General features: G+C 36.4%; 9 protein-coding genes across 9 annotated transcripts; 2 read left to right on the top strand and 7 right to left on the bottom strand.

Annotated features, from left to right (window-relative positions):
* Positions 1-391: 391 nt before the first annotated feature.
* On the bottom strand, positions 392-2,850 carry EV154DRAFT_508518 (P-loop containing nucleoside triphosphate hydrolase protein). Its single transcript, XM_051601524.1, has 6 exons — positions 2,642-2,850; positions 2,381-2,512; positions 1,651-2,326; positions 1,358-1,588; positions 1,246-1,305; positions 392-1,191 (listed from the first exon to the last, which is right to left on the bottom strand). Exons 1-6 carry the CDS (start codon positions 2,828-2,830, stop codon positions 575-577), a joined length of 1,905 nt encoding a protein of 634 aa, XP_051457696.1. The 5' UTR covers positions 2,831-2,850; the 3' UTR covers positions 392-574.
* EV154DRAFT_508514 (uncharacterized protein) lies at positions 2,839-3,928 on the bottom strand. The gene is made up of 3 exons (XM_051601523.1): positions 3,422-3,928; positions 3,283-3,368; positions 2,839-3,229 (listed from the first exon to the last, which is right to left on the bottom strand). The coding sequence occupies exons 1-3, from the start codon at positions 3,441-3,443 to the stop codon at positions 2,864-2,866; spliced, it is 474 nt and encodes a 157-aa protein (XP_051457695.1). The 5' UTR covers positions 3,444-3,928; the 3' UTR covers positions 2,839-2,863.
* A 47-nt stretch (positions 3,929-3,975) lies between these two features.
* On the bottom strand, positions 3,976-4,801 carry EV154DRAFT_508511 (eukaryotic cytochrome b561-domain-containing protein). The gene is made up of 2 exons (XM_051601522.1): positions 4,395-4,801; positions 3,976-4,335 (listed from the first exon to the last, which is right to left on the bottom strand). Exons 1-2 carry the CDS (start codon positions 4,757-4,759, stop codon positions 4,023-4,025), a joined length of 678 nt encoding a protein of 225 aa, XP_051457694.1. The 5' UTR covers positions 4,760-4,801; the 3' UTR covers positions 3,976-4,022.
* Positions 4,802-7,159: 2,358 nt separating this feature from the next.
* On the top strand, positions 7,160-8,929 carry EV154DRAFT_464314 (ribosomal protein L30, ferredoxin-like fold domain-containing protein). The gene is made up of 4 exons (XM_051597662.1): positions 7,160-7,229; positions 7,330-7,368; positions 7,875-7,986; positions 8,188-8,929. The coding sequence occupies exons 2-4, from the start codon at positions 7,358-7,360 to the stop codon at positions 8,812-8,814; spliced, it is 750 nt and encodes a 249-aa protein (XP_051457693.1). The 5' UTR covers positions 7,160-7,229; positions 7,330-7,357; the 3' UTR covers positions 8,815-8,929.
* Positions 8,930-9,485: 556 nt separating this feature from the next.
* EV154DRAFT_508505 (transcription factor Opi1-domain-containing protein) lies at positions 9,486-11,238 on the bottom strand. The gene is made up of 4 exons (XM_051601521.1): positions 11,045-11,238; positions 10,626-10,987; positions 10,419-10,572; positions 9,486-10,370 (listed from the first exon to the last, which is right to left on the bottom strand). The coding sequence occupies exons 1-4, from the start codon at positions 11,193-11,195 to the stop codon at positions 9,643-9,645; spliced, it is 1,395 nt and encodes a 464-aa protein (XP_051457692.1). The 5' UTR covers positions 11,196-11,238; the 3' UTR covers positions 9,486-9,642.
* Positions 11,239-11,551: 313 nt separating this feature from the next.
* EV154DRAFT_563413 (uncharacterized protein) lies at positions 11,552-12,186 on the top strand (the record flags this gene model as incomplete). The annotated part of the gene is made up of 4 exons (XM_051605784.1): positions 11,552-11,564; positions 11,616-11,729; positions 11,787-11,912; positions 11,987-12,186. The coding sequence occupies 4 exons, from the start codon at positions 11,552-11,554 to the stop codon at positions 12,184-12,186; spliced, it is 453 nt and encodes a 150-aa protein (XP_051457691.1).
* A 10-nt stretch (positions 12,187-12,196) lies between these two features.
* EV154DRAFT_481342 (uncharacterized protein) lies at positions 12,197-14,545 on the bottom strand (the record flags this gene model as incomplete). The annotated part of the gene is made up of 2 exons (XM_051598387.1): positions 12,197-13,863; positions 14,488-14,545. 2 exons carry the CDS (start codon positions 14,543-14,545, stop codon positions 12,197-12,199), a joined length of 1,725 nt encoding a protein of 574 aa, XP_051457690.1.
* Positions 14,546-19,800: 5,255 nt separating this feature from the next.
* Positions 19,801-20,729, bottom strand: EV154DRAFT_588503 (uncharacterized protein; the record flags this gene model as incomplete). The annotated part of the gene is made up of 5 exons (XM_051606830.1): positions 19,801-19,916; positions 19,975-20,015; positions 20,067-20,176; positions 20,230-20,362; positions 20,412-20,729. The coding sequence occupies 5 exons, from the start codon at positions 20,727-20,729 to the stop codon at positions 19,814-19,816; spliced, it is 705 nt and encodes a 234-aa protein (XP_051457689.1). The 3' UTR covers positions 19,801-19,813.
* Positions 20,730-20,793: 64 nt separating this feature from the next.
* Positions 20,794-23,514, bottom strand: EV154DRAFT_508502 (uncharacterized protein). The gene is made up of 4 exons (XM_051601520.1): positions 23,017-23,514; positions 21,524-22,961; positions 21,217-21,465; positions 20,794-21,153 (listed from the first exon to the last, which is right to left on the bottom strand). Exons 1-4 carry the CDS (start codon positions 23,452-23,454, stop codon positions 21,005-21,007), a joined length of 2,274 nt encoding a protein of 757 aa, XP_051457688.1. The 5' UTR covers positions 23,455-23,514; the 3' UTR covers positions 20,794-21,004.
* Positions 23,515-24,138: the final 624 nt, after the last annotated feature.

The following is a 24,138-nucleotide window of genomic DNA, read 5'->3' as shown; positions in this document are numbered from 1 at the left end:
AGGAATTTGCTCTCTGATCTCCAAAATAAACTATCATTAAAGCAAGTTTTTATAAATGCATCCATCATCAAACTTATAATAACGTAGATAAACGATTTGTCGATATTGCGCAAATCTGCATTTAAACTTTTAACTATTTTGAGTTGTAAATCATTTTGGAGTTCGAGCTAGTATTTAAAACATTTTAAAAAAAAAGTTACAGTCAACGATTTCACTTTAGGGTGTGAAAAAGCTATATCCGCTGCTATCATGAGACCTCTAGCTTCAGGTCATTTCCACGAATTCCAAGCCAAATCATATCAGATACTAATGTAAATAACTCAGTGGGTTGCGAATAAAAAATGTTTGAGATTTGGCGCAAACGACCATCACCCTCAAGACACGATAGATGTTTTTTTTATGGAAGATGAGTTATCTAAGTGATAACCGTGTACGTGTTTGAATTACTATTTATGGGTAAGAAAAAAATGAGTGTTTTACATCCCTAAATTACTCAAGGTATTTGGAACGGGTTAAAATGACTGCAACATGTGCAATAAATACACACCCGTTTTAATTTTCATGTACATGTTCTCTATACAGCCACAGAGGACATATGTCTGTTTCTCACCAAGACAGCAGCATTTGACTTCTTTCCTTCTTCTTTTCTTCTGGCTTTATCGAACTTAACCTGATCTTTCCAAATTTTTAGTTGTCCAAACTTTAATTTAACCAAGAGATCCATGGCCTGGCCTTTTGTCATCGTATCCGCCGTTTCAATTTTGTACCTACTCAAAGCCCTTTTTTGCGCTTCAGAGATATTGTGTTTGCGAAAGCCAGCATTCCTCGCAGTTTGACGTAGAATATTGCCATACTTTTTTTGCACCCAAGTATCCGCAGCGCGTACAGCAGATGTCATATCATCCGACTCCAAAGGAATAGAAAAAGGCTTGGCCCGATAATTATTATTTTCATAACGAAAAGAACCAGTCCATATATCGCCTTTTCTTTCCAACACAACATAGCCCTTTTTCATGACATGCAATGCACATTTTTCTGTACCAATATCAATCCAGCCATTATGTGAAGCATTGCGGAGCTCATTTGAGCCTGACAAATCCGCCATCAACTCATTTAATGTGTCGTACTGGGTAATTCTAAGCTTTACTAGGGACGGATCATTTTCAGTCCTCTCCTGCTCCTCTTGTATTTCTAATTGTTCCAAGCATAAGTAAGAGAACGTTCAGAATCATCACCCTTAATTACCTTTTTCTCCATCCTGTTGCTCTTTTACTGCTCTGGCTTCCAAAGCTAAAATATCCTGGTCTAAACATGGTTATTATTTAAGGCGTGATTGTCATACTAATGTCTACGTTACCGTTTATCATTTCTCTCGTGCTGAGGCCTAGTAAAGTAGGAATCGTGACTAGACCTGCAGAGCCAGATCTTTTAAAGTTATCCACGAAATCAATCAATAGACAATCTTCTTTTCCAGGGAATAGCCTTAATCCTCTTCCAAACATCTGTTGAAATAACGTGTTCGATCGAGTAGGTCTTCCTAATAGTATACAGTCCACACACGGTATATCTGTGCCTTCCGTCAAAATAGCTGGTATTCGATGTGAATTGTTTGTTATAAGGTTGACAGCGAGCAAAAAAAAAAAAACTTACCACAATTTACCAGGACGGGTATTTTTCCATCTTTAAAATCTTGTAAAATCTGATGCCTTGTCAATGCAGGCGTTTGACTAGTGATAAAAGAGGCTGAAATCCCGGACTTTAGAAAATAATTGCATAGTTTGACAGTGTGATCTATATCTACAGCAAAGACAAGGGTCGACTTTCTTCCTTGCTCGTGAGCGTATTTCTTCCAGCTAGACACGATGACTTCATTTCTTGTATCCGTATTCACTGCACGAGATAGCTCGGACTGTTTAAAATCATTCTTACTGATACCAACATTTTCTAAATCCACATGGGTGTTTACCGTCGTCACTTTCATTGAACTAAGGTATCCTTGTTCAATCATTTTCATGAAATCTACATGGTATGTGATTTTGTCAAATACATCTGAGAGACCCAGTCCATCATGTCTTCGGACTGTAGCAGAGCATCCCCAAACAAGCATCTTTGAGTCAGGTTCATATACACCAAAGTGAGTTAGAATATTCATATATGTCGAGGCGACAGCATGATGAGCTTCATCAATCAAAATAGCCTTAAATAGACTAGGATCATAATTCTCAATTTTTGCAGAATTTGCTCTCCCAAGTGTAGGCACTGATGCTATGATCACATCAGCTTTATCAATATCTACTTTTCTTTTTCCTTGCTCTACATGGACAATCTTTAAATATGTCAATATTTACAGATGAACCACTTTTCATGTATTGCTGCTTACCAAATTGGGATTGTACCTGGTGATTTGATTGTGAGCTTGGTCCAACAATTCTGTTCTGTGGGCTAGTAATAAAACTTTGGTCGCTTTCGAAGTAGGACAGGGTATACGTGGTATAAGATTTGACATGATTACCTAATCAGAAGGGGTCAAAACTACTGTTCCATCGAAAAAAATAAATTAACCATGTACAGTTTTTCCACTTCCTAGAATGCCGAATCTCGTTAGTCTTCAAGTGATACAAGAATGTTTATACGTTTCTACATTACCAACAGGTAAAGAAACAATTTGCTTTCGACAGCCTCGTTCAATTTCAGTTACAGTTGTTGCAATGCACTCTTTTTGGTATGGCCTCAACTTGGCATAAGGAATCGCAGTCGAGCTAAGCCGATATCGGACCAAAGGCTTTATTGTTTGGTGAATCAAATGAAGATTAACATTAAAGAGAAACATGATAAAAAGAAAAGGAAAACGAAAAAATCAAATTTATTTTTTACACAATTCTTTAACAATTGCTCTAGATTTATCAACTCTCTCTAAAAGTGCCTGAGATAATTTCACACCCTCTCTTCTGCGCTGTCTAGCTGTTTCAAACGTACTTGGACATTCCACACCATCCAAACTGATTAAGCCTTGCATGATCTTTTCGGACAAGAAAATACCACGATCTTGTAAAGTCTTTTTGTCGGTAGCATTTAACTTTTTCTTCTTTTGTGCTTTTGTAATTAATCCTTCAAATTCGCTAATTTGTTCCAGAGTGCCGTCCGATAAAGTGTCAACAACTTTGGCAATTCGAGTCATTAATCCATATTCTTCTGGATTTCCTGACGCTGTTTGCTTCACTACCGATTCCTACACGAACCAATTTAATTATGCGACAACGACACAAGTTTGAATTTACTTACATCAACCTTTTCACCGTTTAAAGTAAGAATAGAGTTTTTGCAGACACCAGCGCTTGTTAGTGTAGCCGTGTTATCCTTCATGTTGGCTAAATATACTTTTCGTTAAATTCATCATCATCCCGTCGAGATTTCAACTTACCACCCGACACCTGAAGCTTCATTGAGGCAATAGGAACATCTGTTAAAAGTTTACACTTTTCTTTAAGATCCTTTACCGTAGCCTCATCAAAACCCCTTGGAAACTCCTTGAAGTTCAATTGTATTTTTTTGTTATTCCAAGAGAGTGTAACAGTGGTCTTGATTTCTCTTTCGGAAACCTTGCGGTAGCCAAAGAAAGACTTTAGGCAGGCTACAAAGACCTTCCAAAAGAGAAAGACAAGATAAAATGTACTGTAAATCGACGAAATTTTAAATGAATGTATGTGACGATACAGCTTTTTACACTATTCAAATCACGAAAAGAGAAAGGGAGTTCAGACTTATGTTGTGCAATTCAAATCGATTCCTCATATTTTACCTGTAAAGAAAAACCAAAGAGGAAGGGGAAATGTAAAAAAGAAGGGTGGATGTTACTCAGTGCCTTGTTGCAAATATTGATTGGACCGGCGTTTAAAGTTTCTTTCAAGTCTTTCTTTTCTTTCCTAATCAATTTATTTAAAACATCAACTCGACAGGCAACACAATGCTTTATAATTAAGTAATTCAAGGATGCCCTGAAAAATTTATATTTTATTTTCTATTTATTTAAATCCCCATTTATTAAACCGAATCCGACTGTAGATACCACCGAAAATAAGGAACACTGATACCCAGTGCAACCAAATGAGCTTAGGGCTATACAAATTATTATACATGTAGTCGGCACGAACACCCAATTGGGCTGTCAACCAAACTAATACCAAAAGAACGTATCCAAATACACGATGATGTTTCCATAAACCCTTTGCCCTGGCGACAGAACCATAGATACGTGGTACAAAAGCAACCGTGATACCAAATACGAGTTGAATTAAGAGATAGATAAAAACAAATAATCCCAATTTGCCATGGACGCTATACATTCAGATAAGCAAATAATTCCAGATTGAATAATATTATCTACTATACTTTACGATTCAAAATGAGGCTTTCCAGAGACCATCTTGTTATAAAATATAAAAGAAAAGCCGGTAATAACAGAAGTATAACTAATTGTTTGGATCGCTGCATGATATTTCAATCCGACCTTCTTTTCTGTTACTGTACTAGTGGGCTGTAATAATGCAACACCTTCCGTAACAAGAACGATGAACAGTGTCATGAACAAAGGGTGATAAGTAAACAAATTGAATGGGAGTCTTACAAGGACAGATCCAACCAAGGATACAAACAAGGCCAGACCGGAAATAATACTCCATTTTGACAATCTATCGTTGCGTATAGTTGTATTTAAATTATTATCCACAAGAAGTGGAATCTGTTCATCATTACTGGACATATTCCTAAGTTAGAGGGGGGATTTTTTTAATGTAGGTAAAAGAGATAAAGGTCCTTGTTATATTTTTTTTACAAATTCATACTTAAAGGAGATTCAATTTTGTGCAGTGCATGGACTGCTTTTGGGTGGTCAGGTTACCTGAGTTTGCTTTGGCTGTAAGATAATGTCCGTTTTGATAAATGGCGATTTATTGAAATAAATGATGCAATACACAGTATTAGAGAGAGAAAGGGAAATACTCATTGACTGTTAGGATTAATTAGAGACCTAAAGAAAGGATTGGAAGTCAAGCAAATAATAGTTATTATCACTTACGATTGAACCCACTAGACTTGTGAACGACCCTTAATATTTTGAATAATATGCAGACATACCATAAGTGTAGACTTGGTTTTCTTTTAGAATTTTAGTCTGTTTCACTTTGTGCAAATAATCTAAGGCAGTTCACACAGCGAGACTAACAATCCAAGGTTTGAAAAGGCTATCAAAAGAATTGAACTCTTGTATTATGGACCTGGAAAATTTGTAATCTCGATTATTTCTGTAATGGTAAAGCACAAGAAACCTGTAAGACTAGAGGTACTCAGGATCCTTTTGGATTTTTACACTTAATACCTAGCCATCTTGCTGTGGATTTGGAATTATAGTGAAGACGCGGAGTTTAAGTATTCAATTAGTTTACTTGTTATTGTCGCTTATCTCAAGAGGTCATTAGCTAATGCTGCAATATTTGCAGTTAGTTCAGTCTTTCCAGTAGGCTTCAGGTTAAACGCAGAAAAAGTCCAAGAGTCCAAGAATCGAGCTTTATGATTGGCTATAGGCTCTTCGTGGACTCTTGGACCTTTTTTATTTATTTGTAAGAGTCCTGTTTAATTTTTGGTGTTTTAGTTTACCATGACTGTTTCTTACTGTAAAAACGTTCGCCAGTGAACATAAACTGGATACTAAAAAAAAAGAAAAAAGAAAAACAAATCGACTGTGCGTTTGCAACTTGTTATGACAACACCGAGCTTTGACTCATCCGATACAAGAGCCTTTGTAATAACAGTCCATTTTTTTAAACTTTAAAGGGAATGTCCAGACCTCCGTATTTTATTCAAACGTCTTTTTTTGAATCGCGTGATAATTTACACATAAGTCTAAGAAATATTTTCTTAAAATATGCTTACTATCAGTACATGCTACTACTGATACGCTGATAGACAATTACCAAGTTCCGATTTGCTTTGGGGGGGGGGGTTTGCAAATGTTTCTATTTTAAGTAAAGGCTCAAACATTAAATTAATCTGACATGAGCTCTTGTCTATCAGCTTACAAAAAATCTCGTTCGCACACTTTTTTGATCAAATCATCTTGTAAAGTATGATGTATAATTGTAGTCGAGCTTTGGGAAGGAACGATATTATTAAATGGATCTACTGGGAAAGCGCTCCTTGTGAATTGTGTCGAGGTGTAATCATTTAGAACCAAAAATGGGGGATCAATGTCTTCCTCAATTACAGTCTATATATCCAATAACATTATTTTGCCTTGTTCAAATGCCACTTTTTTCTTTTAAACTTTGTGTATAGCGAAGTGGCTTCCAGGAACAAAACGTCCGAGTCAGAAGACACGAAATACAAAAACGTATACCCCACAACAATAACGGATTCAGACGGTCGAATTGAGCCCAAGTAAGGATCCTTTATCTGTTTCTTTATTTATAATTGTGTTCGATTTCTGCAGCCCCGATAAGTCTTACATTTAAATTTGTTAATCTTTGAGGATATAACGTTGTATCCCCACAGTATGAACCTCATCACTACTGAAACGAAGGTGACTATTGGCAATTTCAGGCACAAAAAAAGTAAACCATTCTCTTTGATTTCCTTAGCTTGTTCATTAAAGTGATGACAGAAAAAAAAATCTGAGCTTTGTTAAAACTCCAAATTAGAACTTTGTTCCAGGATCATACTGTCTTCGTCAACAATATCGTACATGGTTTTCGGCCTGCCATACCCATCGACATCAATGCCATATCCATCATCATACGTAAACTGAATACTGATGAAATCGTATTTTTCCTTGCATAGTTGCAATAAAGAAGGAAAACCAGCACCAGGAATCACTATATTCGCTGTGGTATACACGTTGCTCCGTGATCGGTATGTACCAGACGTTTTTACATTGTGATCTAATATTTTCTGAAAATAGTGTATAAGATTCTCCTGTTGTAAATTTATCAAGTGACCAATTGAGGCTCAAAAAATGGCCAATTGCATTTTAAAAAAACGACGAAAATACAGTAAGCTTTTTAACACTTGGAAACAGTGAAGCAGTGCTATAAAAACGAAGAGATTGATCTTCTTCTATAACTCTATTTATATCCATGTTAATACATTACAAATGAGAAACCTTTGGTTTTCATTCCATCATTTAACAACTGCCTTCTTAAAGCCCAATAGAATGTTTGTAAGGAAAAAGGTAGAAGGTACGTGTCACAACTTGACTGCTAAAAAAATTAATTTTTTTGAAGAAATTTTTTACGGACCCCAGTATTATAAAAGCCCTTCTTCTAAACAAATATTTAGTTCTTTCTTTCGCTTTACATATTTAAAAATGGTTGCCTAGTAAGTTATTTTGTATTGAATGATGACGATATAAAATTATCAGGAGCGCATACTATAATATGCAGTAAAGTTCTTTTACACTTTCTAATCCAAAGATAAAAAGAGCTTTATTGTCTATAACCTTACTTCAGCTCTGCATACTGGGTATTGACACTATCCTGGAGATTTTGAAGGATTTGAAGTTTAATCAGTTTCTCAAAACTTTTTTACTTTTAATATTATTCGTACTTGCATATTCAGGAACTTTCCTTGTCGGTTTTATTGAATGTTCTTTCTGAATTGCATGCTACTGTATATTTCGTAAATTATTTTCCTTTGGAAAATATATTTGCTACCACTTTCACCTTTTTTTATCTTTAAAAAAAACTGAAAGGATTTGTAAATTGTTTAAAAAAATTTTTTTTTTTTACTTTTACTAAATATATTTATGTCATTGAAACGCTTTTGAACGATTTTTACTTTTGGTGATCGTATCAAAGTTTAACACTGTGCCCCGCTTTCTTTAGTAACGTTCCTACTGTCAATGACGTTCTTGTCCCCGAGACCCTCTTGAAAAAGAGAAAGTCTGATGCTGATGCCGCTTCTAAGGCTGCTGCTCAAAAGGTCGAGCTTCGCAAGGCAAGTTATTTTTTTATATTTAAAGTTCAAGAAATATATATGTATGATGAATTGGGATTATCCCCATCCTATGGCTAGATTGCAGTCGATGTTGCCTATATGTTAACCATCTTTCGGGTCTGACTTATATATATTTCTTCGAACTTTTATTTTCACAATTAATTTCAGAACACGTTTCTAACCTATTCATATCTTTCACAGGCCAAACTTTCCAAGCGTCGCGATCTCTTCAAGCGTGCTGCTAAGTATGATGCTGAATACAAGGCTGCTGCTCTTAACGAAATTCGTCTTCGTCGTCAAGCCAAGGCTGAGGGTAACTACTACGTCCCTGCTCAAGAGAAGCTCGTTTTCGTTGTCCGTATCCGTGGTATCAACAACATTGCCCCTAAGCCCCGTAAGGTCCTTCAATTGCTCCGTCTTTTGCAAATCAACAACGGTGTCTTTGTCCGTCTTAACAAGGCCACATCTGAGATGCTTCAATTGATCCAACCTTATGTCACTTATGGTTTCCCCAACATGAAGACCATCCGTGGTTTGATCTACAAGCGTGGTTATGCCAAGGTCAACAAGCAAAGAATTCCCATCACTGAGAACTCTGTCATCGAAAAGTCTCTTGGCAAGTACGATATCATCTGTGTTGAAGATCTTATCCACGAAATTGCTACTGTTGGTCCTCACTTCAAGCAAGCTTCCAACTTCCTCTGGCCTTTCAAGCTCTCCAACCCTAATAACATGTGGAGATCTCGCAAGTTCCTCCACTACATTGAAGGTGGTGATACTGGTAACCGTGAGCAATTCATCAACAACTTGGTTCAATCCATGAACTAGATTATTCCCATCTTTCATTTTCGTGATAAGTCCTGTTCATAACTATCTTTTATAGTGTCAAATAAATTAATAAACTGATTACTATATAACTTTGTATATCCATTTAAAAAAAAAACTTTTCTTTTTTGCTTTTGAATTCCATAATTTTCGTTAAGTACGCTAAAATATGATAGTTTCTACACGTGTTTCTCAAATTAAAAAGACGCGTGCAATTATTGATTTGCATCGTGCTCATTTATCTAGGGTCTATTTTTGTTTAATTTACAAAGCACCTCCGAATTATTATCCGGATTGTTTAATTTGACGCTCGCTGTGGACTTAAATGTATTTTATCGCTTCACATCTTTTTATAAGTAAAACACAACTGATTAAGACTTGTACTCACTTATACTATCTAACATTGTAATAGTTTTTACTAGATTTTTATATCTGCAATCAGTGTTTCACTCAAAAAAGACATTTATTTGTCTAAAGAAACCACATTACCATCTTTGCTTATTTTTTTTACTGACGCTTCATGCAGAATCTGTGATAGGTACAGATACTGTCTGTCACTGAATGGTATTTTCTCTACGCAGGTTACCTTGGTTCTACCGCTAAAACGGTTTTGTCGTAGGCTACTCTATCAAAAATCCAAAAATTACGTCATTGTTTAAAAAACGTGGCCCCAATTGTTTATCCCCAACATGTATGGAAGGGATTACTGTTAAACACAAATACTATTACGAAATATAAAAAAAAATGTATATATATTTATAGAGTACAGATAAAGAGAGGGAAAAAATGCAAAAAAGAAGATATGTGATGGTATAATTTTTGTTTTGTTGTTTAGTTTAAATCCATTTGTTCAGGTTTCTTTACGGTTCGAGTAACACCAACGACACGAAGACGATTCAGCCACAGTTCCGCACGTTCAATTGTATCAGAAAAGACCAGGGCAACTGATTGAATCATTTCAATAGATTCACCGCCAAAATTTAATAGTTTGATTGACGTATCATGGATATGAGAATCTGCTGGTGCGACTGAGGGAGAAGCAGCAGCAGCAGCAGCTGGTGAATTTAACATGGCCCATCGAGTAGGTAAAGCCAAGATAAAGCCCCTGACAGCCGCTTTTGCTTGTTCAGGTAAACCTGAACCAGCATATTTGCTTATCACTTCTACGACTTTACGAAGGGTATCTACAATTTCTTTTTTAATTTGTGCTAATGTGGAAGCATCGTCATGTGTTGTCATTGTTGTTGCTCCTTCTTCTGATTCATGATGATTGGATGCTAAAGACACTAAAAATTTACGGAGCAAATTCATCTGCTGATCGATATGCTGCGAAGCGTACTGTAACCAAGAAAGACAATATCTCAAACACTTCATGCTTTCTTCACTAATCACTGCTGCTGTTGTGCCTGCTGCTGATGAAGCATGCATCACTATCTGATGCCATTTGCTACGTCCCATCGTTTGTTGTCGATGGTGTCGAGTAGGAATTGGCTTTGTAATTGCATAAGGTCTATGAGGCGATGTGGATCGAGAGCAGTTTCTAGATCGGTTTTTTAACACTAGTGAAATGTTAGTAAAATTTTTATTTTTTAATACATGTAACATACATGAAGTTTCATCACGAGAATCTTTTCTTTTATAAAGCATGTTTTCATGGTCATCAAGTAACACACGGGAGAGACGCAGTGTGGTGGAGGAAGCATCATCATCATCATCATCTTCATCTTTGGGAGCAACATAATCAGGGTATCTTTCTTCCAGCTAAATATTTCTTGTTAGTATATATGAAAAAGATATATTTTATAATAGTTTACCCTGTCAAGTTGTTTGCAACCCCATTCATCAACGCCAGATAACGCATGCTTTCCAAATTTGCCATAGATAGGAGCTGCAATGGATTCTACCATTTCAGCACCATATTTAACCACCGAATTTGAATTCTTGGAACTTTCGTAAGCTCGTAAAGCAGAATTTACAAGAGGTATGTTGGATACTCGGTGTATAAAATGAGATGATCTTTGCTGGTGGTGCATTATCTGATCTTCATCCATGGTAGATTCGCTGGAGAAAGAGAGTCTGTCATGTGCAAACGAAGAAGAGGTTGGTGTAGGCAGTGGTGAACTGGGTGTGGTAGATGGTGTGGAAAGAGGAGGTAACGTTATCATAGGTTTGTTGACTAATACGTATATATGTTAATAATAATAATAAAGGGATTATAATAAGTAATTCTTACCGTTCACACTGGATAATCTGGCCATATCGCCTAGTACCTCGGCAGCTATCTTTACATCGGGGTCTTGTATATCATTAGGTGTGATAATTTCTTCCTTTTCATTATTAATGAGTTGTGTAATAGACATGGGTGAGCTATGGTTTAAAGTCATTGTTATGAAAAAGCAGAAGAAAGAACTGAATATATTTTTTTTTTTGGGGAGAATGAAAATAAATAATAAAAAAAACATGTGAAACCATGATTCTTCACGTGTCACTTGTAGCAAATAGTAAATTGCATGAGATACCGCCTTTATCTATTTGCTATCAGATATCTACTATATAATCATTTTTTTCATACACAGATATATGATTATCTATTTCATGTGCAGAATGCGTGTGTGTGTGTGTGTGTGTGTGTGTGTGTGTGTGTGCGATTACATGTATTTCATAAACAATCAAGGAAAAAAAAAATTGTTTTTTTATTCACCCCAAACTTTTTTTTTGTGTGTCTATTGCATGATCAACTATGCCTAGAAATTGTAAGTTCTACATCCGTTTCTTACCATATAAAGACTAAATCCCCCTTGTAGATTATTGTGATTTCTGTCAGTGCACATTTCCGGACAATGTAGTTAATAGAAGAAACCATAATGGCGGAACCTCTCATGTCAACAATCGTAAATACCATTACGACTGGTTCAAAGGTTTACATTACCCCCTTTTTAAACTGTTGTTAATGTGTTACTAAGACGTTATTCTAGAACCTTCCGTCTTTATTCAGGAACAAATGGACAAACCTCCTTGTAGGCACTTTCAAAGAAGTCAAGGGTACTGTGAATTTGGCCTGTTTTGTAAATATAGTCATATCACACTTGATCCCAACACAGGTACCAAAAAAATTTTTTTTTTTTTACCCCACACAAAATCATCTTGTTTGTTTTAAACAAAAATATCAATTTAGGTCAACCGATATACCCACCTGAGCTTATTCAATGGTTTCAGCTTAAACAGCAAGAAGCCAATTCACAAATCATAAAAAAGGAGCCTAAAAAAACTAGATATCGATTGCCAGCTGGTTGGAAAGTTAAAGAGTTGCCTCCTTCATTAAAACCACCACCCTCTAAACATGGATATGATTGGAGCAATGTAGGCACATGGTAGATTTATTATTTTAATCCATTTTCAATACAAAATGTCGCTTGGGTGTTGTAAAATAAAGTCTTTCAATAGATTTCACATTGAGACAATAGACATTTAATTGGTATTGTTGTGTCTGACTACATTCATCCAAATATCTGTAATATGCGTCTCTATCTACTGTGACTAAATCTCCCTTGATTATGTCTCCTCCGTAATATTTAGTAGTTTGTTCTTGTCCGAAAAAGTTGATTATAATAAACAAGTAACTTTTCACAATCTCAACTGCTTGTGCACAAAATTCGTGTTTGTCAGCTGGTCTTGTCACACGAGGCATGCCAATCTCTTTTAAGGATATCTTCATGCAGCCAAAGACTGTATGAATCATATTCAGATCGATGATCACCGTATTATCCAAACATTGATTATTCACAAAAGTGCAATTGTCCATTTCAAAGCACCCAATGTATGGAAAACTGTTTGACAGAAAAGTGATAGCATTTGTGTCCAGACAGCTTTTTCTGAACCCCAAGTGCCTTATACCATCCACTTGGTTCAGCTTCTTATACAGTTTATAATGTAATTCTCCTCCATGAAATGTTACTTTTTTTAATTCTTTGCAAGAGCCTAACACGAGGGGTATGAATTCATCAATATGCTTTGCGACTGCATGTTTGCCCATCAAAGAAACATTCATTTCGTCAATGTGTTGGCTGATACCAGCTAAAGTCTTTTGAGCCTTGTCCATCCTCTGTCTGACAGTTTTACCATTCAGGTTATAGATCAACTTTAGCTTTTCTTGCCGTCCATCGTCGTTCGTCACTTCTAAACTCACTGAATTTTCTCCTTCATCTAAAATATTCGTAAAAGCCAGGTCAAAAGCTTGTTTCTTATCATCGATCCGAGAGTAGTATATATTCATCATAGTCACAATGTCAATATCCCTGAAATAAACAGAATAACTAGGTATTTTACACACATAGCTAAAGAATAGTTGAATTCCGTCAAATGACATTTTGCTAATAGGCCATGGTTTGGATTTCAACACTTTAATGTCCAATATCTCCAATCCCGTGAATTTATCAATAATGAAGGAGAAATCCAGGTCGCGGGTAACTGGCATATTTTTTAGCTTCAGCTTTTTGAGATGTGGGTAACTATTGTGATTCGACTGGTCTGCCAGTTGTTTGTTTTTACGGGCAGCAGATTGTTGTGGTTTAGGAGCATGGAAATCGACGTCCAGGCTGATAAGATTGGATAAAGCGTTCACGATCGGATCTGACTCAACAATGTCCTGGATGACGTGTCGACTGATATATAAGTGTGCCAGGTTTTGAAAGTCTTTAAAATGATGCTTATAGTCGCTCACTTTTCTCTTCAGATAAAAGTGCCGAAGACTGTTTCGCATGATCCAAGCACACGCATAATAACTGTCATAATCGTCTTTGTTAAAACATTCTGCCAAATTGCGTAATGCCCATCCTTGAGGTCGCTGTTCTAACACCATGCGTAAATAGATCCATTCGGTAGCAAATATGAAATTCGTGCGTTGAAAACAGAATTCTTCTACGCCTGGACAATGTGTCATCAAGAGATGTAAAGGATCGGTGGCCGGATCCAGTCGCATTAAGTTGTCAGGAATTTTTAATCGTGTCACTGTAATTTTCTTTACCCATCTTCCTGGTAGAAATGTCGAATGCACTAACGTATCAAATATCAAATTATCAAATATGTTGTCTGTAAAGCCAATGTCTATAGAAATCTCCTTATATAGGATGATTTGCATAGTAGTGAACCAGTATTTGCATACAAATAGACAGTCGTATTGATCTTTGTTCGGAAGCCATTTAAATATAGCTGTTAGCAGCTCGTTAGGCAGCGTGTTTACTTTATTCATGAAGAAGACGGCGAAAAATGGATTTGTTTTTTTTTTTTTGGAAAAAAGTGTCTACCATCCAAAGTCACGAATTTAATTGGCTCTTGACTCGTGTGTATGAATTGCAAACATGCAAACTTCTTGTTTATCAGTCAAATACGCGCCCTACTCGATTTAGAATTTACCGCCAAAATTTTTTTTAACTGCATTTTGTCATTAAGGGGGATTTGCAGCTACACATGATTTCGGAAAAGAAAAGTTGTCATAAGACACAAACAGGTTTAATAATTGTTTCACATTAATAAGGTGTAAAATAATAATACTACACTGCTATTTGTTAAGGAGATAAATCTAGTAAACAAGACTAAATATCTAGAGAGGTACGTATTTTGCTTTGAATTTAAAAGTGCGTAACAATATTATCTTGTTTTGCGAGGCAATTTATTTACAATAGTTTGAATTCACGTTAGTACGCAATATACCAATAAGATCATCGATTGTATCCATTGCTTGTTAAGCAAAGGTCCACAAACATGTAAATAATACGTGCCACGCTAAGAAAATGCAACGGTTTTTTATAGACATTAACCATTACATTCGATGCCCAAAAAATGCTGCAGGAGAATAGAAACTAGCCATCCTCGCATTTTCCAAATTGCCACTAGAGATTGCATAACAATATGTTCCTGATTTCAACAATGAATAACTGTTTATTAAAATATAAGTAAATGTGCGATGAAGTATGTACAAGGAGTGTGATATAAGGATGTATGGTGCGTGAGATATTTAAATGCTTTAATTTTGTAATTCTCCATTATTTCTTAATGCAAGGGCTAACATTTCACGCATGTTAACATACTTCTTGGAGAGATCTTCATACTCTTCCTCACGTTTAGCTACTCTACGTTCACTTTGTTTTAATTTATCTTGCGCCTCACGTATGGATCTTTCTGCATTTTCATTGAACGACGACGCATCTTCTAATTGTTTTTCTAAATTTTTTCGGTGTTCTGCTGCCTTTTGTAGGTTGAGAGCAATTTTGTTAACGTCGTTCTCCAGTTGACAAATTCGACGAGCGCGGTCCTCAGCCAAGGATTCTGCATCTGTCATCTTTTCACACTCTTGTTCCAACTGTTCCATTTTATCTTGAGCCATATTTAAGGAATGTGTTAAATCGTGTATCTCGCGATTCTTTCTCGTCAATTCGGCCCGTGCATCTCTGATTTCACGCTCATGCATGTTGATCTTTTCCGTCAAGGATTCGATATAATTTTCAGTTTCAGACTGCGATTTTTCTAAATCAGTACTTTGCTGTTTAGCTTCCAATAATTGCTTTTCTGTCGTTTGTAATTTGGTACGAAGAGCTTGAAGACGTGCTTGTTGCTGCTCCACTGTTTGGTGAGCAATTTCTTCACGTCGTTCCATTTCTTCGTCCTTCTCGTGCAATGCATTTTCAAGGGACTGTACGTGTTTAGCCGAATCTTCCAAAGTGAGACTCATATCTTCAAACTGAGCCAGAACTGAATTTTTCTCGTCTAGTTCGGATTCCAGTTGCTTGTTCTTATCTTGTAACTTTTGAAGGCTGACAAGCGTCTCTTGTAAGCGAGCTCCAGTGTCTGATCTTGCAGATTCTAATCTAGCAATCTCCTCTTCATTTCGAGCAGCTTCACTAGCAACTTGGTTCATTTTAGAGATAGTTTGCTGGAGATCATAGGCTACTTTGGATTTAGTTTCCTTGAGATCGGTGATCATTTCTTGTACATTTCTCAGCTGATTGAGTTTAGGGCGGCAGTCCTCCAACTCATTGGTAGCATCTTCAATCATACGATCCTTTTCTGAAAGTTCATTTTCATAGGCATCAATACGTTGACGATATTTTTCGATTTGTTGTGTATAATAATTCTTGGTATCCTCCATGCGTGTTTTTTGATCAGAAACATATTGATCATATTGTGCACGTGTATCTTCCAATTCCAAACTGGTGTGCTCAAGTTCCACGTCTCTTTGTGATAATTCTCGTTTATATAACTCGATATCTTGTTTATATGCGTGTACCTGTGTTGCATAACTTTTGATTTGAATTTCCAACCTTTCCTTGCTTGATTTCAACTCTTCAATTTCTGTCGCACTCTTTTCCAATTCGAAGGTAACGCGTGCTAGTTCAGGTGTCTTATCAGAAATTTGGTTTTGGTACGTTACATTTAACTCTTTATATCTCTCTAATGCTGCTGATTTCTCCTTGACATCCATCTCTAATTGATTGATTTGATACTCATAATCCAGCTTCATTTGGTTAAGTTGACTGCGATTCAGCCTTAAATCGTACAAAGCAGTTTCTAATTCTGAAGTCTTCTCAGAAAGTTGATCTTGACATGCTTTAAAAAGAAGTTGCTCTTTTTTCAAATCATTAGACTTGCGCTCCATATCTGCTTCCAGTTGCTTAAGGCGATCATCCTGACCCAACTTCAGTTTTTCAACTTGCGCACGATATTCATTCAACTCTGTATTGGCGTTGTCTTGCCATTCTAAAAGTTCATTTTTTTTTGCATTGGCTTGTTCCAAATCTACAGTCTTGTGTTTGACATCCTGCTCCAATTGTTTTATACGGTCGTCCTGGCCCAATTTTAACTTTTCAATTTCAGCACGATAAACATTTAATTGTAGATTGGTACTATCTTCCCGTTGTAAAAGCTGGGCTTTCTCCGTATGTAGTTGTTCTACTTGTGCTTTAAGTTGTTCGATCTCCAAGGTTTTAGCATGAACATCCTCTTCCAACTGCTCGATACGATCATCTTGACTCAACTTCAACTTCTCCAGCTCTTTGTTCTTTAAATCAACAGTCTCTTGTAGTGCCACAATTTTGTTTGAATACCTTTGGTTGTCTGTAGTCAAGCCTTCAATCTCAGTTTCGAGACGTTGCTTGACAATGGCTTCCATGCTTTCTTTTTCATCAAGATTCATTTGACTGTCGGCGATTATTTGATTCTTTTCTCTCAAATCCTTTTCAAGCTCATGGACATAATCATCTTTTTTGACCAATTCGCTTTCAATTGCTTCTGCTTGCTCTCTCAAGGAATCATACTGTTTACGGTCCTCTTCGATGGTATTTGTTAATCTTTCACTGTAAGTAGTTTCATCTTTTAGTTTTTGCTGCAAATCGTCGATGTAACCCTTCTTCTCCTCAAGCTCTTTTGAGAGTTCATCTACTTTAGCAGCTAGTTCCTGACCTTCTCGCGAATCCTTTGAAAGTTCAGCCAATTTTCTTTTGTGGTCTTCTAAAGATCGTGTCTTTTCTAATTGGAACTTGGTTCGTAATTGAATATTCTCGTATTCTTTCGCGGACAGCTCTTCTTTTAAATGTTTAATTTCTTGATGTGCTTCTTCCATAGCCTGAGTATCCACATCCTCTAATTCGACGCTGGGTGTATGTCCCTCCTTATATTTCGCCAATTGTTCAACAAAAATGGTTTCTCTATTTTTGTAGTTTTTTGTCAACTCCAACATCTTGTTTCTGGACTCCTTATTTTCCTCAAGCAGTAACTCTGCTCTTTGCTTCCAAAATTTGCCTTCGTCGTAACTCTGTTGTACCTTGTTTTGTGCTTCGTTAATGATATCCTCTGAATTAGCTTCTCCTTCGATCAAATCCGTCACATTTTGTTTAATATCATGGAAATGTTGCACTGCACGTTTCTTAGTTTCAGTAGTTTCTTCCCTCTTGTCGTGCATAACTAAATTTTCGAGTGCGTGAACATTTTTTAAAAGTGAATTTAACCGTCCATGACCTGCATCATCAGTCGAAGTCACTGAACCCGCTCTTGCTGTACGGTTTTCTGTAAACCCGGGTACCATACGTCTGCTGCTACCAGGTGTAGAGAGTAAAGACAGGCGTGAAGTAGACATGATACTCGTTCGGTGGGTATCGATGCTACTTTCTCTTGCTCTTTTTCGAGCCGTGGGAGTACCTGAAGGGGTGTATCCTATAAAAAATATGTTAATGTCACTGGAATGACTTTTTTATTAGAGCGCTTAAAGTTTCATTTACTACTGGTGTTATTGAAATTGTTATTTGATTTCTGCATTAACTGTTCGAATTTAAGAATAATATAAAGCAGGAGTATTGAAACCAACAGTTGCAAAGACGCGAATTCAAAATATAACTTTTTTTATTTATTTATAGACAGTCACTATAAACCTGCAGCACTTTTTTTTAGCCGAATCCGTAAGATGACATAAGCGGAGAGCCCAGACTATCTACTGGAAGAAGCCTCTTTGACCACAAACATGTGGTTACGAAGTTCGTTTTGTTTAGTAGTGCCCAGATTAAAGCATTCTCCACGGCAAGTGGTGGATACTCGACCACATCCATAACAGCTACGAAAATAAAAGTCTTAGGTATTTTCATACACAAGGGTGATGCTTACTTACAATGACCTTCCGCAATGACATTGGATATGGTTGCATCCATCCTATTTTATGCACGTTAAAATTTTATTAAAAAACAGATGTAGGATGAAATACAAATATATTACCTTCATCTGAACGAAATATGAGCAACCAGGGCATCGTGTCCAGCGATTAGCTTTTGCTAGTGCGAGAGTCTTTTGTAGCTCTTTGGTATCGTCCCTTACAAATGTTTGTCCTAGCAAAGTGTGAATATTATATGATATTAAATTAGCGATAAATTTACTTACCCGGGTGCCATGGTCTTTGACAAGCAATGCAAAACCCCCTGCGACATTCATAACACTCTGAAAAGGTACAACGTCTAGTTAAGTCATCTTCTACATCAAATAGGCCGAGGCAACCTTCCAGTGGACAGTATACCTATTATAAAGATAATTTTGTTTTAGTAAATAAAATTTATCACTGTTTTTTTGGTATCTTTATATAAAATAAACCAAGAACCTTGTTCTTTATAAAGGTTTTAATGATGGCACGGTGCCACCAGTTTTCAACTTCTTCTTCAGAAAAAAGTTGGCGAAGAACCGTGTCTGTATCTTGGAAGACATGTTTGCAGTTATAAGCAGGGCATACTATGGGATCAGAGCTATTAAAATGGGCTGTTTTTAACAAGTCGTTAAAGTAACGGATCGCACAGCCATGGCATGCTGAGTGCTCACATTGAGCAGAAATGTCAGATATAGGCGGAGCGTCCAAACAGATAACGCATTTTCTACGTGAGCTTTCTCCCTTGGAATTTGACATTCTTTTGAAAAGTATTTATGAAAAAAAAAAGACGAGTTTTTTCAATTATTTATAATGTGTTTTTTTAAACATGCGGTATCTTTTTTTCTTGTATTTAATTCTTTTTCTAAATGATTTATCATCAAAAATTATTACTTATCTATCGGAATAATGATTCAAATAATGTATACAGCAAAATATTGCATAGGGCGAAGATAAAATTATTTTCTTATTTCAGAAGATACTATACGATTTGGATCTAATAACTACCAAAGGTTTTAATAGGACCAAACCCTAGAATGACATCGACCTAAAACATCAGCTTCGAAATTGACACAGATATATATTACTCAAAGCTGATGTATAATATATGAGAGAGAATTTCCGAAAACATCATTTCATTATATTAAATCATTTTACTTTTCTATTTTTTCTGTTTTGTTTCGCATTCAGAACGAAGTTACAAATAACAAAGAGAAAAAAAAAAAGCAATGCATTTATTTTTTTAAATATTTTGAAGCAAGAGCTCATAAATACAACCAGGCCAAATGTAATAGAGTAGTAAGCAATTATAGTAATTCCGTTAATTAGTTAACAGGGAAACATCAGATTACGTAGCTCCGTTAACTTTTTTTCGTCCCAAAATTCGCATTGATCCAAACAGTCGTCTACCTCACGACCGCAATGGTAACAGCTATTATTAAAGCGAGCAAGGTTATCTTTTGTTTTTTAATTTTTAAAATCAAACTTACAAATAAGTTCCGCAATAACAAGTCATATGAGAACACCCAGCCTATTTTTGGTCAGTTTGTATGTGATTAATCTATATGTGATATATATATACCTCTCTTTCAATGACTTGACCACATCGAGGACAGCGGGACCAGTTATTGTGTTTAGCTTTTTTAAGTGTCCTTTGCAAGGCTTCCTTATCATCGTATACTTTGATCCTACCTGTTATAGGTGGTCAGCCCGACCTGTAATACGTTTTTAATAAAAATGTTTACCTGGATGCCAAATAGTTTGACATGTGATGCAAAAGCCACGGTGACATTCATGGCACTCAGCAAATGTACACTGTTTGGTATGGTTGAAATCGACATCAAAGACAGCATGACAATTCTCCATAGGACAAGACACCTATCATCTATTAAAATCATATGAGCCAGTTTCAACACCAAAACACTACCTTATTAGCGATGTAAGCTTTACTACCAATGGCACTAGTCCACCACTTCTCTGCATCAGCATCTGAAAAATACAAGTCCATAACTTGATCAGAGACATAATACTCTTTACAACCTGGACTGGGACATTGTATAAGATCGTAACTCGTGTAACGATTATCATTTAGAGCATTGGTGAAATACTGATGGACACAGTCCTCACAAATAAAATGCTCACAATTGTCAGTGCCAGCGGAGCAGAAGTCTGTTTCATAAGATTTTTCAAGGCAAATAATGCATTCAAACATCTCTTTCTTTCTCTTGAAGGAATATTCAGTCATTCTATTTTTTAAATTGATTATTTGATGAAGAAGAGAAACAATTAGTTTTAGATTCGGTTGGATGTTTTCAGTTATATGGCAGCTCCAACCTATCATGTTCGACAGTGATGGAGTGATAAATATTTATTTGGGGTGTCTGTGTCTGTGTGTGTGTGTGTGTGTGTGTAGGAGAGGTTGTGGTTATATAGGAGAAGAGAGATAAAAAGGAGAAAAAATGATAATAATAATGCGATAAAAAACATGATAATAATAATAGTAATAATTATAAAGGGTACTTAGAGTTGGAGCCTTTGGAAAGACAAATCGGTATTATTGGACACAGAGAAGTCTGTGTTATTTGTGGATTTGTCAATATTCTTGATAAATGGATGGTTTAATCGGACAAGGGTGTAATATATGTCTAAAAGACAACATGCATCACAGGCTTTTTTTTATTAATGTGTTAGTATCATCTGCTCTTTTTACTTGTATTTCTTTTGATACTTACATGCATAGATGGATTGCTCTTCTGTTAAAGGTCGTTTTTCCCAGTTACTAAGCTGTTGTCTCTTATTCAGAGTCACACCAAGAAAAGTGGAAGTCGCACCAGCTAACCCCCCTACAATTGGTTGGCCCTGATTGGTTAAAGTAGGCATTGTTTTCAGGGACTTTAAATCAAGCAACCTAGAAACCTGCCATGTTCGAGACGATGGAATAGATGAATGCAACAAATCAAAATCGCCATGGAAGTCGTATGCTGCAATGGGATAATTATTTAACATCGGCTTATACAATTTACATAGGCAATTACTTACCAATTTTCAAAATCTGATCATCCTCAAACAATAGTTGCAGGATTTTCTCAGTGATATACAAAAGTTGTGTATTCTGGGGTAGAAACATGGTCTTCAGGTCCAACAAAAAGACATAATTATCAATGTCACAGGCTATTTGCATAAGTGCTGTCTTGACTGTTGTTTTGGCAAAAGTTGGTACCCATTCTGTATCGATACCACAAATATTGGAAATGGACAATATGTCCTTCATATGCATAAGAGATGCATGAGAGTTTACCATCACTCTTTGTGCCTGTGGTGGTAAGGTATAATAAGCAAGGCCGTTGACATTTGAAGCTTTTTTAGGTGAAAACATACTCCGATGACGAGACATTTGTTCACCTTTCACAATACCCAAGAGGCGGTGATTGATAGGCAATGCATTGTATCTACAATAGAATTCTTGCTGCTTGTATAAGGAAGCAAAATGGGGAGGAGCCACAGTGTCACCGGTATCAATTAATTCCTTAATCGCTAATCTTGCCAATACCGGGTCATCTTCACACACAAGATCGATTAGACCATTGAAATTTGAACTGGCTTCAATCGATAAATCCCCGTCTTCCGCTTGTTGGATTGCCCGTTGAGCCAAAATAAATCTTAGACATGCATACCTCTGTGATAATCCAATAAAGTAATACTCATCCTCTTGTACAGCATCGCATTCTTTCAGTATTTTAGCACCGCAACTGACAAGATCCTTTTGGAACTTTCTTTCCTTGAGTCTTGATAGTTGCTGGGTTTGATCTGATCCATTGTACAAGTCAGCCAGATACTTTCGTGGGATAATGTCAAGCCCACCAGCATAGTTAAATCGTAATTGCTTATTGATAAAGGACAATAATTCTTTTTGAAGTATAGGTTGACCTTGCATCAATGCGGGTAAAGAGGTCCCATGCCCAGCGGTGAAATATTGATCCGCAATCGAATTGGTGGGAAATCGTGCATAGAGATTTAGCTTTCTGATGCAGGCAACGGTTTCATCATAATGGCCATGTTTCATTAAAGCCTTGCATAGTTTTACACCTTCATCTTCATATTCACATCCTAAGGAAGCTACATTTGATAACTTGTAAAGATCCATGGCATAGTAGACAATGACGGGCGAAGGAATGTTATCAATCATATGTATAAGCTTTCGCTGATGTTGATGAGTCAAGTCATTTCCTTTCACGACAGTGGCTGTTTGGGCCGCAGGCAAAACATCATCATCAAAACTGATCAGATCGACCTCGATATCATCGTCCAAAGATATCAAATCCCTTTCTACATCTTGCTGTCTTTTATCTATGGGAGTCTCTAAAAACCTCGCAAGCGCAGTGCAAAAAGTACTTGCTAAAAGTCTTCTAAATTTACTGGTCAAGTCTTTATTCTTCGGGTTATTAGAGAAATAAATCGAAAGCGAAGATAGTGTATTCTAAAAAGAAAACGAGTGTGAGGATGGCTATAATATAGAGAGAGAAGAGACTTACAAGAACAAAATCGCAAGGGTCAGCAGCATGACACAAATGATCTTTTAATCTCATTTCTATTGACATTGCCTGTGTTTCAATATCACGAATACGAATAAATATTTCACAACTCTTATAAACATCAACGAGTTTAGAGACTAGAAGGGTTGCATTCATCTCTTTACACATGGTGACAAGCTCTTTATCCGAAATGAATTGTAAAGAGGGTTGTTTGACCATAAGTTTCTTTTGCTGTAATATAGGCATGATCTGAGTAACATGATGTTGAAGAGGAGGAGGAGGGGGTGCAACTCTCTTTGGTATATTAGCCTTCATGGTACGAATCGAATTAGCAGAAATAGATATCCTTTGTTGGGTCTTGGAATTAGCTTTTGTTGAAGTAAAAACCCATTCTTCATCTGAGGAATCCGACTCCAACTCTCCACCAAGACTAGCCATTTTCTTGGTTTAGAAGAATGAAGAAAAAAAGAAAAAAAAAAAAGAAAAAATAAAAAAAATATAAATTGAGCGGTGTATATGATGGCTGGACAGCCAAGTGCAAATGATAACCATATGCGAAAAAGTCCAAACCTTCGCTAGAAATAGTGGTCACATTTAGCAACTTCGTCACTGCCCGTTGGTTCTCTTTCATTCAAGCAGCAAATAATAAAAACGCTTTTATCTAAGAAGGACGAGGCTACATTATTTAAGCCAGTGTTGTATTGGCTGATTCTATAAGTGAAAGCAGGAAATGCCTGCTGAGAAAAAAGTTGAGCCATCCCTGACAGTGATATTACCAAGGTAGATTCTACGTATCTCGAGACATCACTGCTCTTTGTGGTTCAACCGAAATGAGGGTTAACACACCGAGATGATCTCTTGTTTGTTACCTTGACAGGTTTTACTTAATGTAGTTTCTTTGGATGGTATGCTGTAATTTATACAGGTCTGAGACGTATTGTTCTCGTTTACGACATAGAATAATGCCGTCTCTGCCTTATTTTTTAAAAGTCAGGAAATTCGGCTCGTTTGTGTTGATATGCTATTCATTGTTGATCTCGATTAAAGGAGGTTAAATTCTACTATTCCTGGTAATTCAGCAAAAGAAAAGCAACGAAGAAGAAAAACTACTGGGATAAACTG

The sequence above is a fragment of the Mucor mucedo genome, assembly GCF_025094135.1.
Source record: "Mucor mucedo strain NRRL 3635 chromosome Unknown EV154scaffold_44, whole genome shotgun sequence".
Lineage (NCBI taxonomy): Eukaryota > Fungi > Mucoromycota > Mucoromycetes > Mucorales > Mucoraceae > Mucor > Mucor mucedo.
This window is presented reverse-complemented; position numbering and strand designations above follow the sequence as displayed.

What these genes read in the sequence shown, in the direction of transcription:
- EV154DRAFT_508518 (XM_051601524.1), bottom strand. Translation starts at nt 2,830, where the DNA reads ATGTTTCTCTTTAATGTTAATCTTCATTTGATTCACCAAACAATAAAG. An exon ending in CCAGGTACAATCCCAATTTG is followed by an intron (nt 2,327 to 2,380) that starts GTAAGCAGCAAT and finishes ACATATTTAAAG; the next exon opens with ATTGTCCATGTAGAGCAAGG. An exon ending in GCAACAGGATGGAGAAAAAG is followed by an intron (nt 1,192 to 1,245) that starts GTAATTAAGGGT and finishes TGGAACAATTAG; the next exon opens with AAATACAAGAGGAGCAGGAG.
- EV154DRAFT_508514 (XM_051601523.1), bottom strand. Translation starts at nt 3,443, where the DNA reads ATGAAGCTTCAGGTGTCGGGTG. An exon ending in GAAGCTTCAGGTGTCGGGTG is followed by an intron (nt 3,369 to 3,421) that starts GTAAGTTGAAAT and finishes AAGTATATTTAG; the next exon opens with CCAACATGAAGGATAACACG. An exon ending in TAAACGGTGAAAAGGTTGAT is followed by an intron (nt 3,230 to 3,282) that starts GTAAGTAAATTC and finishes TGGTTCGTGTAG; the next exon opens with GAATCGGTAGTGAAGCAAAC.
- EV154DRAFT_508511 (XM_051601522.1), bottom strand. Translation starts at nt 4,759, where the DNA reads ATGTCCAGTAATGATGAACAGATTCCACTTCTTGTGGATAATAATTTA. An exon ending in GGAAAGCCTCATTTTGAATC is followed by an intron (nt 4,336 to 4,394) that starts GTAAAGTATAGT and finishes CTGAATGTATAG; the next exon opens with CGTCCATGGCAAATTGGGAT.
- EV154DRAFT_464314 (XM_051597662.1), top strand. An exon ending in AAAAGGTCGAGCTTCGCAAG is followed by an intron (nt 7,987 to 8,187) that starts GCAAGTTATTTT and finishes TATCTTTCACAG; the next exon opens with GCCAAACTTTCCAAGCGTCG.
- EV154DRAFT_508505 (XM_051601521.1), bottom strand. Translation starts at nt 11,195, where the DNA reads ATGACTTTAAACCATAGCTCACCCATGTCTATTACACAACTCATTAAT. An exon ending in CAGATTATCCAGTGTGAACG is followed by an intron (nt 10,988 to 11,044) that starts GTAAGAATTACT and finishes TATACGTATTAG; the next exon opens with TCAACAAACCTATGATAACG. An exon ending in GTTGCAAACAACTTGACAGG is followed by an intron (nt 10,573 to 10,625) that starts GTAAACTATTAT and finishes AGAAATATTTAG; the next exon opens with CTGGAAGAAAGATACCCTGA.
- EV154DRAFT_508502 (XM_051601520.1), bottom strand. Translation starts at nt 23,454, where the DNA reads ATGGCTAGTCTTGGTGGAGAGTTGGAGTCGGATTCCTCAGATGAAGAA. An exon ending in ACCCTTGCGATTTTGTTCTT is followed by an intron (nt 22,962 to 23,016) that starts GTAAGTCTCTTC and finishes TTTTCTTTTTAG; the next exon opens with AATACACTATCTTCGCTTTC. An exon ending in TGATCAGATTTTGAAAATTG is followed by an intron (nt 21,466 to 21,523) that starts GTAAGTAATTGC and finishes ATCCCATTGCAG; the next exon opens with CATACGACTTCCATGGCGAT.